The 16,535-nt window shown below is 26.6% G+C and overlaps 1 protein-coding gene across 5 annotated transcripts in view; it reads left to right on the top strand.

The window, feature by feature from the left end:
* Positions 1-608: 608 nt before the first annotated feature.
* The window catches only part of LOC149894086 (NACHT, LRR and PYD domains-containing protein 14-like), a 35,697-nt gene continuing 19,770 nt past the window's right edge, over positions 609-16,535 (top strand). The window contains exons 1-10 of one of the 5 annotated variants that reach the window (XM_090070736.1): positions 916-1,381; positions 2,131-2,259; positions 4,185-4,442; positions 5,029-5,259; positions 6,585-6,842; positions 6,979-7,236; positions 7,580-7,912; positions 9,545-9,627; positions 10,130-10,430; positions 10,712-10,765. In XM_090070736.1, coding sequence (XP_089926862.1) covers positions 6,725-6,842; positions 6,979-7,236; positions 7,580-7,912; positions 9,545-9,627; positions 10,130-10,430; positions 10,712-10,765 — 1,147 coding nt within the window. In that variant the 5' untranslated portion in view covers positions 916-1,381; positions 2,131-2,259; positions 4,185-4,442; positions 5,029-5,259; positions 6,585-6,724. Of the gene's footprint in view, positions 702-915; positions 2,260-4,184; positions 4,443-5,028; positions 5,260-6,584; positions 6,843-6,978; positions 7,237-7,579; positions 7,913-9,544; positions 9,628-10,129; positions 10,431-10,711; positions 10,766-16,535 lie in introns of those variants that run through there. The other 4 variants (XM_090070744.1, XM_090070728.1, XM_090070721.1 and 1 more) reach the window with 4 other exon arrangements.

The raw sequence follows: 16,535 nt of genomic DNA on the forward strand, positions 1-16,535 counted from the left end.
TTAGCATCGTCAACTGAAAAAAAAAGCATTTAAAAGCATCACGAATAGCCAATGGTAAGCACATATCCTTTGCAACAATAGCCACACACTCATTCAAAATACACTTTAACTTCAAAGGGTGTAATTTTTAAACAATACTCTTTCATCAAATCATCTGAACAACACTCAGGTTTGTGTTTAGACTTATTATGTCTTTCGAGTCCTTTGATGGATTTATAAACTTTTTAACAAAGTTTACATTGAAAATTTAACGCTTCACTTGGAATTTCAGAAAGAGCAGTTTCTATTTCCTTGTTAAAATAAAATAAATATTTTCCTTGTAAAAATATCTTCATTTAAAAAATCACCATCAAACAATGTATACATATCATTTAAATTTATACACTCTAAGATCTCTACTTCGGTACTTGCCATATTTTAAGTATTTGTGCAGGATGAGCGGGCCACATAAACCTATTTCAACTTAAAAATCAAAGATCAAAGGCTGTGGTCCGCGTTTCGAGACTATTTCTTGTGACCATGTTTGAACCAATAGTTTCTTGCAACATGTTTTGTAACAGAGTGTCATTAAGTATCACGTGACCGCAGGAATTTAAGGAGTAATCGCAAAATTGGTTAGTGTAGTGCAAGATCTCTTCAGACTCTGCATTTTCTCCTTGAGCAAAATTTACTTTCTTGATTTATCTATGCAACAGGACAATGTAAAAATTTCTAGCTAATTATATATTCGAACTTTTTAGTTCCAATATTTTAATATGGTGCATTTTATGCATGCAGGTATTTTGCTCAAAACAAACATCAAGTTTAGAAACTCTAATTTGCCTGAGGGAACTTTTCATCACAAACATTCATTCTAAGCATATCTTTTAAAGTTACTTTTGACTTGATGTAAGAAAAAAATGTTGTTGTTTTTTTTGGTTTAATTTGAAACCTTTTTTCTGAGTAATTAACCTTTGCTACTCGTTTCTATCATTTGAATAATAATATACTATAATTATCTTACTTCATAACATTCTTGTACAAGAAATTAAAAATAGTTTTAGATATTATGACACCAAATATTCATGCTTATTTGTTACATATAGTTTGATTCCCTCTAATATTTGCTTCTTGTTCACAATTTGTTTGTTACAGGAGAAAGTAACCATGTTAATATTTTATTTTTAGTTCTAATAGTCATTACTTCATGTAAATAAAGATTAAAGAACTTACTTTGTGTGCTGTTTATTTCATTTTCAAGTAGTTCAAGCTGATGAGAGCTGTGACTCAATGATTTTTTTGTTTAAGCCACATGATATTTTATAGTCAATACTATTTACAGGACAATTTAATATATTAAGTGATTTAGTTTTCAATCTTTGAATCTTGATACTCATTGAAGGTGAGGATATTTTTTTAAAATTTAGGTCACTTAAATCAAATGAATAAAGTTCAAATCTTGCTTATTAAACATTAAAATATTTTGAAAAAGAAAACCTCTCTGATTGCTTAAACTTTTATTATTTCAAAATTATTTATTTTAGTACCTGACAATACAATTTTTACAACTTCAAACTCCTTTTTATTTGAAATTTTGTTTAGATCTTTAAAAACAAATTGAATGAAGCAGAAAACATCCATATTAAATAATTTTTATTTATAAAAATGCTTTTATTAGCCAGTATGCTTCCTTTTTTAAACTAAAAAAATTAATTTAAAAAAATCAGCAGTTTTTTAAAAAGGTGCTTTTGCTATACAATAAAAGTGCACTGCAATATTGTTATGTTAGTACTGAAACTTAAACGTTTTTGCAAATAGTAGACTGGAACTCCACTATACATGTTTATACCCTGTATTAGCAATATCAGAGCTTGAATATCCATTAATTGTGCTGTTAAACTTTACTTCAACCTTAGCATATAGATTTTAATGAAATCATTTTTCATTGGTGACTTTTTAAAGAGAAAAACCAACATTTCAAACTCACTTTATCCAGTGATTGCTCTTTCACTTCAGAGTAAACTCTAGTTTTAATAACATTATTAGTATCATCTCTTTCCTGGTATTAAAACAAGATTTGAACATACTAAACTTTCAGATTTTTTTAAATTTTATGTTAACATTTTAAAATTTAGAACATTCTTTTGACAGGTTTAATGGGTAGCATTCTTGGTAAAACAATTTTTAAACAAAGTGTTGTTGACTTCCAAGAAACTGATGATAATTGGCACAATATTATTGAGTATAGCAACTCAACAGCATGTTCTTTAGATCATGAAGGTATGATATGTAAAACATTTGTTTTAGATTTTCTGCTTTCCCCATCTTGTATTTTTCGCAAATATTTATAGTTTTTCTTTTTACCTATAAAATGTTACAAATATTTCTATTGTATTATATGCAGTTGTTAAAAGTATATGAAAATTACTTTATAAGTATTTCAAAATATTTTCAATTTTCAAACAGTTGTCAATGTTGCATAAGTTAAATATAACTGGAGAGTTTACTATGAGTTTTGGCTAAAATATTTAGATTAAAGATTTATGCCATTGAACTGTAATCTTTCCTTGCATAATTATAACCCCTAAAACAAACAAAATGCAATGCAAAATATTCTTAAATTATTTTTTGTATTCATAAATATTCTATAGCTTTTATGTAAACCAACAAAAGAATCTTCAATTTTCTACGTATGTATGTATGTATGTATGTATGTATGTATGTATGTATGTATGTATGTATGTATGTATGTATGTATGTATGTATGTATGTATGTATGTATGTATGTATGTATGTATGTATAAATGTATGTATGTATGTATGTATGTATGTATGTATGTATGTATGTATGTATGTATGTATGTATGTATGTATGTATGTATGTATGTATGTATGTATGTATGTATGTATGTATGTATGTATGTATTTTATGTATTTTATGTATTTTATGTATTTTATGTATTTTATGTATTTTATGTAATTTAATGTACAACTTAATGTACAACTTCACAAAGACCCTTAAAAATTTGTGAACTGTGATGGTCATTTCTATTGCTGCAATTCAAAAAAATGTCACTAAAGTTTTTTAAGTTTTTGTAAAGTAATATTGAACTAAGCTCAAAATTTTTTAAGTCAAATGCAATCTGATTCCTATTTTACTACCATTATTATGTGCCACACCATTATTAGATGTTTTAGTTTCAGATGATAGTTTCTGCTCTAGTAATTTCTACCAGCATTGGAGAGTCAGATTTGAGAGTTGGATTTCGAACAGTCAAAGCTTTTTGAAAGAGTGGATTGAGATTGATAGTTGTATGATCTGTTGGTTTTTCACAATAGGCTGCATTAACCATACTTATTTGGCTTACCATTGATAAATTAAATTTCTGTAAAAATTTTGTTTTTTATTTTCTTTTGATTGTTGTCTACATATTTAACAATAAAACAAGTTGCCATTTTATTAATTTTATTCTATTTAATTAATCAGAAAATATTTGTTCAGTTTACATCTATACCATTTTCCATGTGTTGTAAAGTCAATTTTTTACTTTCTTAATAAGAAAGGTTTTAATGTTTAGAAATATATCTGATTTACTGGTAAAGCTGCCTTAAAATAAAGAAAACATTTGGTCACTTTGAACAGACCCATACTTACTTTTTTATATATTTTTCAATTTTTAACATTTTTGTAATTTTTTCAATGCTGAGTTAAGTAACCTTTCTAGCCACACTAAAAATTTGTCATTCTTGTTTTTACTCTAAAGTAATAAAATAATGAATTTTAAACTTTATTTAGCTGATTTAATAAAGTTATATTCTTCCAAAAGGATATTTTTAATTGTTATTTTATGCTGTTTAAGAAAATTAATATAGAAAATGAAAAAAAAAAAATGTTCTCTTATAAAAATATACGCTTTAAGCCTATTTCTAATTATTAGAAACCTTTGTGTATGTTTATGTAACTATTTAGAAATTATTACCAAAGCTTCAGGATTTTAAAGTTTTAAACAAAAGCAAATTTTAGAAAGCATTTTAAGAAAAAAATAAACCAGAAGGTTTTGAAATGTTTTTTTCTTTTGTAGATAGTGCTGTCACTTTTTTTTCCCTTAGAGAACTACTAATTGCAAAACAATTTAATTTTTAGCAAAATAATTTTGGACATCAAATTATTTTTTATGCAAATCTTTTTCTTGTCTTAAATCTAGATGCAAATGAAAGAGTTAGAAATATTCTGATTGAACAAGTTTCCTCTGACTGGATGAGATTTGCTCATATTATTTGTTTAAATGCATTTTACGGCATGGTGGAAGAAATTCAGAAAGAGAATAACAAAAATGAGCTGAAATTGAAAATATTTCTTCAAAGAATTATTGAAATCAATCCACTGAACTTTTATGAATAGGTTGCAAACTCTCTTTATGCTCTTAAAAGATTTGATATTTTGTTGTGTTTGGCATTGAATGGTAAGTGATAAAATTTTCTCTCAGCATTTGTAGAGTGCAACTTTTTATCTGTCTGATGATTTACTAACACAAAATCATTTGGCAGAGTTTCTATGTTTCCAGGAAAAATTTCCTATTAAATTTCAGCTCTTCTTATTTCCAGAGTAATAAATTTCATAGTTTTTTCTTGGAAAAGGTTTCCAAAAATATTTATTAACAGAAAAGAGTTAATTAAGATGCTTAAACATATTGTGTTATTATGTTTGATGTGAGTGTGTGGAGGGAGGGGGGGGAAAGAGGTATATATAAATATTTATATATATATTAGAGAAAAGTTTTTTTAAAAATGTTAAACTCTGTTTAATTTTTTTAACAAAAAGGAAAAGTAGATTTATTCATTTCTATTGTTTATGTTTTGTGTTTTTTACGCTGTGCTATTCTGTAATTTTAGTATTTTGTAGTTTTTTGATTTTCACTTTTAACTTTTAAATCTATGTAATTATTGTTAATAAAATAAGATGAAGAGGTAAATTATTAGTACATGTAGGGAAAAACATTTGATTGTAATAAAGAAATATGAATATAAAAAGGATACAATTTTTTAAAGGATGATTTCCTCAAGTAAAATTTACAAAGACGCTAAAAAAGGCAGTTATTCTATTAAAATACTTTGATATAGAATAGTTGCCTGTAAAGCCCTGTCAAATAGCTGTCACAGACTATGGAATTACATATTGTTATGTCAGATGGCAAGCAACAGTTGTGGCTCAAAAAGGATTTTGTTGGTTGACATGGTTTTCTGTTATTCCTCTAGAAATTCAGTAACCAAAAACTTAAGGTGAATTAACTTTAAAAATATTAAATACTTTCTAAAAATATTAAACAACTTAAAACAAATTTTTTTAATGTTTGGCAATTAATGTACAGCCAAATAGTTCAAAATAGGGTTAAAAGCATACATTAAAACTAAATGTTTTAAGTCTCAATGCTTCAGTATGTTGAGGTACACCACAGTACCAAAATTGAATTAGTAAAGCACCTTTTTTTTTCTTTTAATATTAATAAACATGCAGTGTCAGCAACATGTAGAACATCACCAGGAGTTCATATAAACTTTATTTTTAGCTTCAAATTTTTCAAAACTATTTATTTTAATTTTGTTATGGTATCCAATACTCTTTCTTAATATGGAAAAAATATTTGCTGAATGCTGATATTATTCATGTGCAAATAATAATAAATAAGACTTATAGTTGTTCCAAGTGAAACCTGGCTAAGTATGTTCCAATCACTTTGGAATCTCGGCTACTCTGCTCAGTAACTTGCATGATTTACAAACTTGATTGTGAAAAATGCTTGAAGATATGATTATAAAATTTCTGTATTTTCTGTTCCCAAGGAACATGCTGCATCCACTAAATTCTTCACAGCTTGAACATTCTTTCACCAATGATTATACCTGTAAAAACAGTTCCTTAAGTTTGAGGCATAGTCTACCATTTAGAAATGTTTAAATGACATTTTTGGAAATTTCTGAAACACCTGAACTTTTTCTAATTATTGGACTCTTGACCAAATAATTGAAAGTCAAAGTGTCTTAAATACAATTTTTTGAAATACAATTTTTTCTACTGCCACCCAAAGCTCATAAAAGATAAAGCTTCAACAAGTTTGTATGAAATGTTTTGAAATACACAGCACACATTTTGCTGACACACATTTTGTTCTCTGTATTTTATGCATTGCAAACTGCAATATGTACAAATGGCAGGTTTTTAATTGAAATGTTGAAGTTCTTATGTTAAAAATGGCAGTCATTCTATGTAAAAGTTTAATCTGGCTGCCATAAATTTTCTTATATGCATCTTTTTTGTTGGAATTTCTTTAAGTGACTTAATCTTCATGCATGTGGCAAAGTAATCAAGAATAAAATTTCATGTGGAGAAGACTCAAATCTGCTAGTGCAATTCATTTTGATTGTATTTTTTTTTTCATTATAAATCAATATTTTGATTGTTTGATTTCTATAAATAGAATTTCCTGAAGTATTGCTATATATCTTAAACAATTGTATTTATGTTTAGAATGCATACAGATACAGTTAGTGTAGGTTTAATTTATTTTAGGCTGTCTTCATTTTGATTGTATTTTTCTTGTATTTAGAAAAGTTTTCAAAAGTAAAGAACTTCTTGATTGAATATTTATCAACTGACTAGAAAATATTAGCTCAGAAGACTCATTTAATCGACATTGAAACTATTGTTGACCATATTGATTGTGATAACAAGGATGATAAATCTAAAATGGCAGCTTTTATTGAAAAGCTCTTTGAATATGAGCCATTACAATACAAAGACAAAATCGGAAATGCTCTTAGTACATTAGGAAAGTTTGATATTTTATTTGGTGTGGCATTAGATGGTAAGATTATATTTTCATGCTTTTATATGAAAGTTCTTGTTTACTGTTGAGAGTGTTTATCAGGACTTGTTTTATTAACGTGTTTTATTATTTTATGAATGATTTAATTATTTAGAAAGTATAATTGTTTTCTTAGAAAATGATGAAACAGTTAAGCGCATCTTAGTTGAGAGTGCATCTGCTGACTGGAAGAGATTGGCTTGCTACACATGTCTGCATGACATTGATAGTATTGTAGAACAAATTGACTGTGGTTACAGCAATGATAAATCAAAAGTGGCTGCATTCCTAGACAAACTCATTGAACTTTCTCCTTTAAATTATAAAAGGCTAATTGTAAATTCTCTCAATGTTGCTAGCAGATTTGATGTTTTGTTCAGACTTGCTTTGCTTGGTAAGAATCAGTAATTCTAGTCTTTGTTCAGTAATATTTTTAGAATTTTAAAACTATTTCATAATGGTGAACTTTCAACAAAATGCATTTTTTTTAGTTTTTTTGATAAAATTTGAAACAGGAGTGAATAAATTGTCAGCAGCCAATGAGATAACCTGGTTTTTACAAAAGTAATTATATCAAATAATGTATCATTAACTTTTGTCATTAGCATTAGATATAAACTTTCCCAAACACCATCATTATGACCAGATGAAAATTTTATTTTAAAAGAATTAAACCTTATGTTACTTTTATATTTTTTGATCCTGTGTTTGATAAGTTTTTTTAAAAATATTTTTAGAAAGTTCTGAAATTGTAATGAAGTTATTGCTTGAGCAAGCATCTTCTGACTGGAAGAGTTTTGCTTTTCATGCTTGTTTACAGAACGTAAACTGTATTATAGAGAATATTGACCAAGAGAATAATATCAATCAAATGAAAATGAAAGCATTACTTGAAAAGCTTTTTGAAATTAATCCGTTACAGTTTAAAGAGTTCATCAAAAGTACTCTGATTATAATGAAAAAATTTAGTGTTTTATCAGCATTTGAAGAGGAAGGTTGTCTTGGAAAAGAAAAAGAAGAAAAAGAAAAACTAAAAGAAGAAATTACTAAAGAACCTGTTCTTATAAATGGTATCTTTTTAAGTAAATATTTCATTTTTGTATTTTCTAAACTGTAGTATATTTTCTAACCTGTTTTTTTATAACCTTTTATGTTGTTTTTACTTTTTTTTTTTCAAAAGAATGAGAGCGTTCAAAGCCATTAAAGGTTTTATGTTAAATAGTTTCCATACTTGTGCAAATAATAATAATAATAATAACAATAAATTATAATAAAATAAACTGACCTTATCTTAACAAAGCATTGAAGAACTTCTCTGGTGAATATCACTTAAGAAAAAATGAAAATATTTTTCTTCTTAAAGTTTAAAGTGGGTCAGCAAAAAATATCAGTAATCAAAATTTTAATAAGATTATTTCATAATTTAATGTTTTTTTCTATATTAAAATAAAAATGATTTTAACCAGCAGCCAAACAAGAAGGAAAAAAAATAACTCTTATATACATATTAAGACATTTATATAAATAATAAATGAAAAACATGAGTGACCTTTATATAAAAGTAAATAAAACTATTAAGCTACCATTTACCCCTAGTTAGTTTAAATATAAAACAGCCTGGCAAATAGTAATAGTACAAATAGTAACGTTTATTTTAATTACAAATAGTAATTTTTGTAAGAGTTTAAGTTACTCACATTAAGTTACCTTAATCTGAATGCCTCTCTTACAAAAATTACTATATCAAAATATTGACAAATAGTGCTTTGTAGATAATATCATCTCTCAGTACAGTATTATTTACCTCAAAGTTAATTGATTGTTCATGATTCATAATATTTTATGGAAAGTCCAAAGTTTGTACTTTTTTTTAGTTAAGAGTTATTCTTTTATACTTCAGTCTGCATTAGAAAAACTTTACAAATGTACAAATTAAAAGATTATCCTATAAACACTGATTATTATATAACATAGATTATTATATAACACAGATTATTATATAAACACTGTTGTACATAGAGTATAAATGGAGGCATTTACACTCTATGTACAACTCTTCTCAATTTATAAATTTAAATAAACACTCAATTTTTGCTCAAGTAAAGGTACTGTCCTTTTTGTTTTCTTTCATTTAGAAAGAAACTGATGAAATTCAGGTAGAAAATAAAATTTACATGACATTCATTTACAAGAAATTATGAGTAACTTTACATTTTTATGTTACTAAGTATTAATGCTGTTACATTCAGTATCATTCATCTTTATGTGTGCCTGTTATTTACAATAAGTTTATTCCGGGAGAAAGTGACCATGAAAATTTTTATTTTAGTTTTAGTTCTGATAATCAGTCCTTCATTTAAACAAAATTTAATTAACTTACTTCATCTGTTAGGAGTTCATGCTTATGATTTCTCTTTTCAATACTATTTTAATAAATATTTGTTTTAATATAATTTGTTTTAATTCAATCCTTATATCAAGATACTCACTGAATTTGAGCATGAAATGTTACTTACCATAATCTTTTGCACACTGTTATTTGTTATAGTTTCACAATTATTGTTATAATCCTTGAGTATATTTATGTAATGTTCAACTATATATAGCATACATGTTATTTATAGATGAACAGTTAATAGTTCAACTCGGTTCTGAAAGTGGAAAAACAGTTGTTTTTATACCAATTGATCATAATTTTTTAGAACCTGCACCATCACCATCTTCTAATACAGGACCACCAAGACATGCTGCCCTTAATGACTACTCAGCTGTTGATGATGATGAGGTATTCTTTATATCTTTATAATTGTATTTTTTATAATATTCTTTATATTACATATCATGCTTTAAAACATATTATGCTTTGTACTTATTGTTACTTTTTTTTATGAAGAATGGGTAATAAGGGGAGTTTTATGGTTTACAAATGTGCAGTTTTTGCAAAACTTAAAAAAATTATTTTATATTTTTAGTTGTGTATTTAGAAAAAAATTGGCTGTATACAATAATCATTAAGACCTCCTTACCCTCACCTTTACCTCTAACTTTTTATACAAAACTAAAATGAGTACATACAATTAAAAAAAGTTTTAAATGTTTTTTTTTTCAAAACCATTTTTTCCTCCTGTTCTGGTATCTACTAAAGTGGGAAGTAAACATTTTATTCATTTTGAGAATTTCTTATTATACTTTTTATACAATGTTAATTATATTTTTCATTTTAAAACTAAAAAACCCCACAACTGGTTTTTGAAAAGAACACATTTTTGAAGTTGTTTCTTTTTTAGGAAAAAGTTGTGTTAAAAGATCAAGCAAAAATGGGAAATATTCTTGACAAATCAGAATTACTATTACAATTAAAAATGAAGATTGGCAAAGACTGGATGAACTTGGGACGCTTTTTATCAGTTAGTGATAATGAGCTTGATGTGATAGATGCTGAAAATAATGATGATTTGGAAGAAATGGCTTACAGAATGTTATGTGCATGGAAAAACCAACAAAAGTTTCCTACATTAGAGGCTTTAGCAAGCGCAATACACAAGATAAATAGATTAGATTTGATAAGAGTGATGGAAAAGTTCTCAAGTACAAACTTAATTTTTTTAAATATATTTGAAATATAGTAATTTGTAGTAATACTTTTTTTAAAGTTTAGTTGTTGTTTTTTTGTTTTTTTGGTTTTCTAATTTTGAAAATTCACTGAAATTAATAAAGTAAATTTTTTTCTCTAAAGTTTATAAACATAGTAAAAAGATTGTTAAAATGTTGTTTTTTGCTTTTTATAGTAGAAGTTGAAATTATTTTTTACACAAACAAAATTTTGAATGTTTAAGTGTTTTGCTCATTTTTGATAATATACTTATTAGATAAATCATTTGAGAGAGAAAACCCCCTGAAGCCATCCATTGAAGATAAAGCTGGTAAGTTATTGTTAACTGCGTATAAGTTATTTGGCAATATGCAACATCCGTTTGAAATATTGTTTAATAAACATCAGATCACATCAACAAAAGATTATTTTTGTTGGTGAGATTTCAACTCATACAAGGATTATTCCTATTCAATCATTTTTATTAAATATATATTTTTTGATTGATGATTCCCGTCCGAACTAACCAAAATCAATTAAGGAAACCCAGAGTAATTTTGACATATGTAAACAATACTAATAAGAGTAAAACATTTTCAACTGGTTCGTGGTTCCCTTAGTTCTATTGATTTTTATTCCTTTTTTCAACCTTCTCAATGTTGATGTTACCCTATTTGTGAGATAAATCTATCTATAAGATAAAGCTCAATTGGGTAAAGTAAGCTTCAGTGGTATATTTGAAATTCATCTGGAATAGCATTGATAATTTTCATCAAAAAAAAGCAGTCTTTCTATTTAAATTCTTTTTACGGTTTTTCAGTAGCTACTTTTTGTTTAAGCTGTATAGTAGTATGTGGTTGCATTCAAGCAATAGTCATACTGTTCTATGGCCTCAGATTGCCACCAAGAAGGTACTCAGATTTCCAGTATATTTACCATAAGCTTAAGTTAAACTTAATTCTCACAGGGAAGATCTTTAAATTTTATAAAATGTTGTTTCCTTTAAAACCCAGTTTTGTTGCATTGAATGCAGAGAGTTTCTCCCGCTTTATGCTTCTCCATATTCATTACTTTTATTTATTTTATTGAAATTTATATGAGAGAATATTTTGATTAAGCCTTAATAAGACAAAGCAAGGACAAACTTTTTTTGAGTAGTCAAAAAATCTTATGTGAAAGTAACTTAATTTTTAAAAATAAAAGCACTTTGGAACATTGAACATGAACATTGCAGGAATACCAGTTTAATATAAAAAGTTCAATTAAAGTAATTTAGATATGGATTAAATTTTAAGCAATGTACCAGCAGACACATTAACAAATAAAATTAGTATGTGTAATAAGTGCAAATAATTCTAAATATTTGGAATGAAAAAAAAACTTTGGAATGAATATTGTAGGAATTAAGCATGGGAATTTCGAAGTTCGAAATTCGATGATTTCGTAATTTCGGATGTTTCGATCTAAATTTCGGTCCGAAATGTATTCAAAATTGGATCGAAACTAATTTCGAGTCGAAATTTTTCCACAAGTTTTGGGTCGAAATAAATTTCGTATTGAAATTTATATTGAATTTCGAAAGACGAAATTTCGAATTTATCAGAAAAATAAATTTCGCGAATTTCGAAAGAACGAGACTGGCAGGTAAATCGAATTTCGCAATTTCGTGAATTTAGAAAAAAACAAAAATCGAAATTTGAAACATACCGAATTTTCGCCTAAATTTCGTCAAATTTGGAACTAATTCGCCTATTTCGTCTTATCTCGTCAATTTTGATTTTATTTTGATACTTTCGAAATAATTTTGTTGATTTCGTGCAATAATTAATAAAACGTCGAAATTAATTTTATTACTTTTGGTAGATTAAATTTTTCATTAAATTTCAACCAGTGGGAGTATTAATTTCGCCTCATGAGTATTAATTTCGCCTCTTTTTTTTAATTTCGATAGGTTCGTTTTAATCTTGCTGGTTTCTTATTAATTTCGATAATTTTGATTTAATTTCGCTGGTTTTGTATTAAATTCGATTTGAATATAAATATTGACAATTTTAACTTAAAACTCATTATCATTTTGTTAACCAAAACTACTACTACTAGTTTCTCTGTGCTACTACTAATTTTGGGTTTTAAGGGGATTTCGCGAAATTAACAAAATTAACTGAACTAACGAAATAATTTCGACCTTCCAAAATTATATCGAAATCAACGAAATTAGATCAAAATTGTCGAATTTTACTTCAATATGCTGAGTTCTTTCTAATTTCGGTGATTTCGATTTCGAATACCGTCAATCCGAAAATGTGGGTAAAGTACAATTTCGCGAATTTCGAAAAACCGAAATTTTTAAACATTACAAATTCACGAATTTCGAAATTACGAAATTAAAACTTATGTTTAATTTCGTGTCAATTTCGTTACTTTCAATGACCCGAAATTATACGAAATTATTTCGCGAAATTAAACAATCCAAAAAATCGAAATTTCGTTCTCAATTTCGATCCGAAATTGAAACACGAATTTCGTTTCGTTTAATTTCGTCGATTTCGAAGGCCGAAATTCCCATGCTTAGTAGGAATACCAGTTTAGTATAAAAAGTGCAATTAAAGTAATTTAGATATGGATTAGTTGTAAGCATTATGTGCCAGCATAATTTAAAAAAAAAAAAGTTATCCTGACACACAATTAACTTTGCTTAATTATGTGCCGGCAGACACATTAACAAATAAGTTTTTAAAGAATGTATTTGAAGGGTTTATTGTGAAACAATTACAAGCCACACTTTTTTCAAAAATGAGTTATCATTTTTGTAATCATAAATAGTATACACAATAACCAAAAAGATATTAAGGCATAATTCTTAAAATTGGAACTATAATTATAATGTCATCTTACTGCAAAATGTGTTAATTAGGATATTTTGAGGTTATACAATGACATGCCATACAAAATGGCGCCAAATTGTCAATACGTTAAAACAGTTTCTGCTGATTTAAAAAAAAGTATCAGTGATAATAGTGCTACAAATAGTGATTTTGATGATAGTGATGCTGATAAAGACTATGTCCCTGATGACATTGAAGATATAGCAGGTAAACATTTATTTTTATTTTGGTAACAGGTAAACATTTATTTTTATTTTGTGACTTGTTATTATGTTGCACTTAATATTATAATACAAGCAAAATAGTTCAATACTGTGGCTTGTTATATTATTGTATATTTACTTTAGAGTAACACCCCAAACAAATCTGTAGATGTTACAGATTCTGTTGAATATCCTAAATAACCAGCCTATAAGCGAGTTAAAGTTGAAACACCAGAACCTAATCCTAAGAGTTGCTGGAGACAAAAAAATGAAAGCACTTGTTCAAGAATAAAAAGAAAAACACGACGAAATCTGGGTCACGAATATTTTAGTAATAAAACAAAAAAGTTAGTTCTGGCTAGAATTTTAGGATCACCTTGTGGTTGTAAAAACAAATGTACGGAAAAATTAGGGGGTGCTGAAATAAAAATTTTTGATGAATTTTGGAATTTAGGGTCTTGGGATTTACAGAACAGTTATCTATTTGGATGCGTAAATATCATTCAGAAGAAAAGATCTTACAGACATAAACAAAAAAAAAATGAATGTAGTAGAAATTACAACGCAAATTATTTTATTAATGTTAATGGCCAGAGCATTAAAGTATGTAAAAATGAATTCTTAAATGTTCATGGATTGCATTAATTAAAAGGCAGATTGAACAATATTGTTTCAAAAAATATAAAAGGGATTTCCATACCAAAAACAGCTAAACAGGAAAACATGCTAACAGACCCAATAAAGTGAGTGAAGAAAAAAAAGCAGGTGTTAGAAACTATATAAATTTAGTTCCAAAATATCAAAGTCATTATAGTAGAACTGAAAATTTACACAATAGAATATTTGAATTGCGATATAACCATATCAAGTCTTTATTCGGATTATCTTCCCTGGTGTATACAACAAAATATTGAACCAGTTTTGATCATACTTATAGAAAAATTTTTTGTTCAGAATACAATGTTGGTTTTAAATTACCAAAATTGGACACCTGCAAAACTTTTGATCAACTCAATATTAAAATAGAGCCAGAAAGAATAGTTGCCAACGATCAAGAGTTGATTCGATTACAAAATGAACTTACACTTCATAATGCAAAGGCCCTAGCTATGCAAGAAAAGCTTAAATTGGAAACAGCTGTTTCAAAAAACAACAATAGAAAATTAGTAATAACTTTCGATTTACAACAGGCTTTGGCACTTCCGAAATTAACAACTGGTCAAGCATTTTGTTGTAGAAAAATATGGATGTATAATTTGGCATTCATGATTGCACAGCGGGAAGTGATGAAGTAGCATCCATTCTTTTAAAGTATTTAAGCAAAATAGTTACTGATGGCTCTCTGGTTACAGTTGGTAAAAGAGAAAAAATTTAAAAGTTTAACTCATAATTTTCTTATAAGTGGCCATACTCATCTTCCTTTGGATAGAGACTTGCTCTTATAGAAAAATGTCATAGAAAATATGGACCACAAATTTGTTCTCCAGGAGAATGGCACAATATTATTAGCAAAGCAAACAGAAAAACACCGTTTGAAGTAACAGATATGAGGCAAACAGATTTTTAAAATTTTGCCTCTATTTTTGCAAATATTAAAAGAACTACACATACAAACGATGATAAAAGATTAGATTTTGCTAATGCAGTTTCTTATCACTTTAATGCAGAAAATACTAAGGTTTTCTATATCAAACATGACGTTGATGAAGATGAGTACAAACAAGTAAATATTGCAAAGAAAGGAAGACCATTGCAGACATCACTTGCTGAGTTAGAACAGAAATATATAAAATCGTTAAAAATATCGAAGAAAAAGATTGACAATATTAAAACTCTATTGCTGTATATACTGCCAATACACCACCAACTTTATAACAATTTACAAGCCATGATTGGAGAAACTGAAGAAGAAGATCCTGAGATTATTTTAAATTAAAGTGATTTTTATTGTTAAATATGTAGATTAGATTAGTTATGTTTCAAGTTTTTTTCAATAAAATTTATTTTTTCCACATTACTTTGCATTTTCATTTGTTTTTTTTGTCCAATATATAATATCCATTAGTATTTTTATGATGTATAAATTTGAGAGAATAATAGGTAAGCACTGATTTTATAGAATTAAATAAAACTTAAAAGTCATTTTTCTCAATTATATGTTTTTGTGGCTTGTCATTGTTTCACAATAAGCCCTTCAATTAAAAATATTGATTTGGTAAAAAGGAGAAATAAGTTGTGTATGAGTAGCTAATGACACATTTAAAAGAGAAATTAATAGTTGTTAAAAGTATATTTTAATGAATAAGTGTAAATATGAATGCAAACAGCCTCTCACAATAGGAGGTTGTAACAGCAGAAGAATGGAAACTTTTTCCTTTGATTTTTAACTTTATTAAGAATAAATTGTTTCATATATTTTTGTCAATCAAATAATTGAAATTTGAATAAAATTAGTCTACTATATTTTGTTAATGAAATAAAAATGATTTTTGATTTAAATATTTTTTTTGAACTATTTAACTATTTAACCATTGAACTATTTCTTTAAAATAACAATAAAAAAAGAAATTTTTTTTTTTTAACTTTAAACTTTCAATGTTTGTATAAAAGTAAAGTTTAGAACTTTTTTTTTTTTTGCTATAAATGCTTATGCTATTTTAACATCAGGTTCAAAATATGCTTTCTTTACATCTTTGTTTAAATTTAATATTTTCTTGTGTTTTATGTTGTTCATTAAATATCTTCTCTATAATAAATTCACAAAATGAAAGTGTTTTATACATATTTTTTTTTATCAATAATATCTTTTGTTTTTTATCTTTAGTGGATACTAATAGAGTTCCTTCTCATTTGTGATACAGAATATCTGGTTATAAGAAAAATAGTTATTATAGGAATAATATTGGCTATTTAAAATATAAAAAATTTTATATTTCAAATAGCCAAGATTATTCCTAATATTTACTATTTTAAGTATAATAGTCCTTAAAAAAAAAGTAAATATAAAAGTTTT

The sequence above is a fragment of the Hydra viridissima genome, unplaced genomic scaffold (assembly GCF_058129835.1).
Source record: "Hydra viridissima isolate aposymbiotic clone 2 unplaced genomic scaffold, HvirCarnegie_v1 scaffold_1, whole genome shotgun sequence".
Taxonomy (NCBI): Eukaryota; Metazoa; Cnidaria; class Hydrozoa; order Anthoathecata; family Hydridae; genus Hydra; species Hydra viridissima.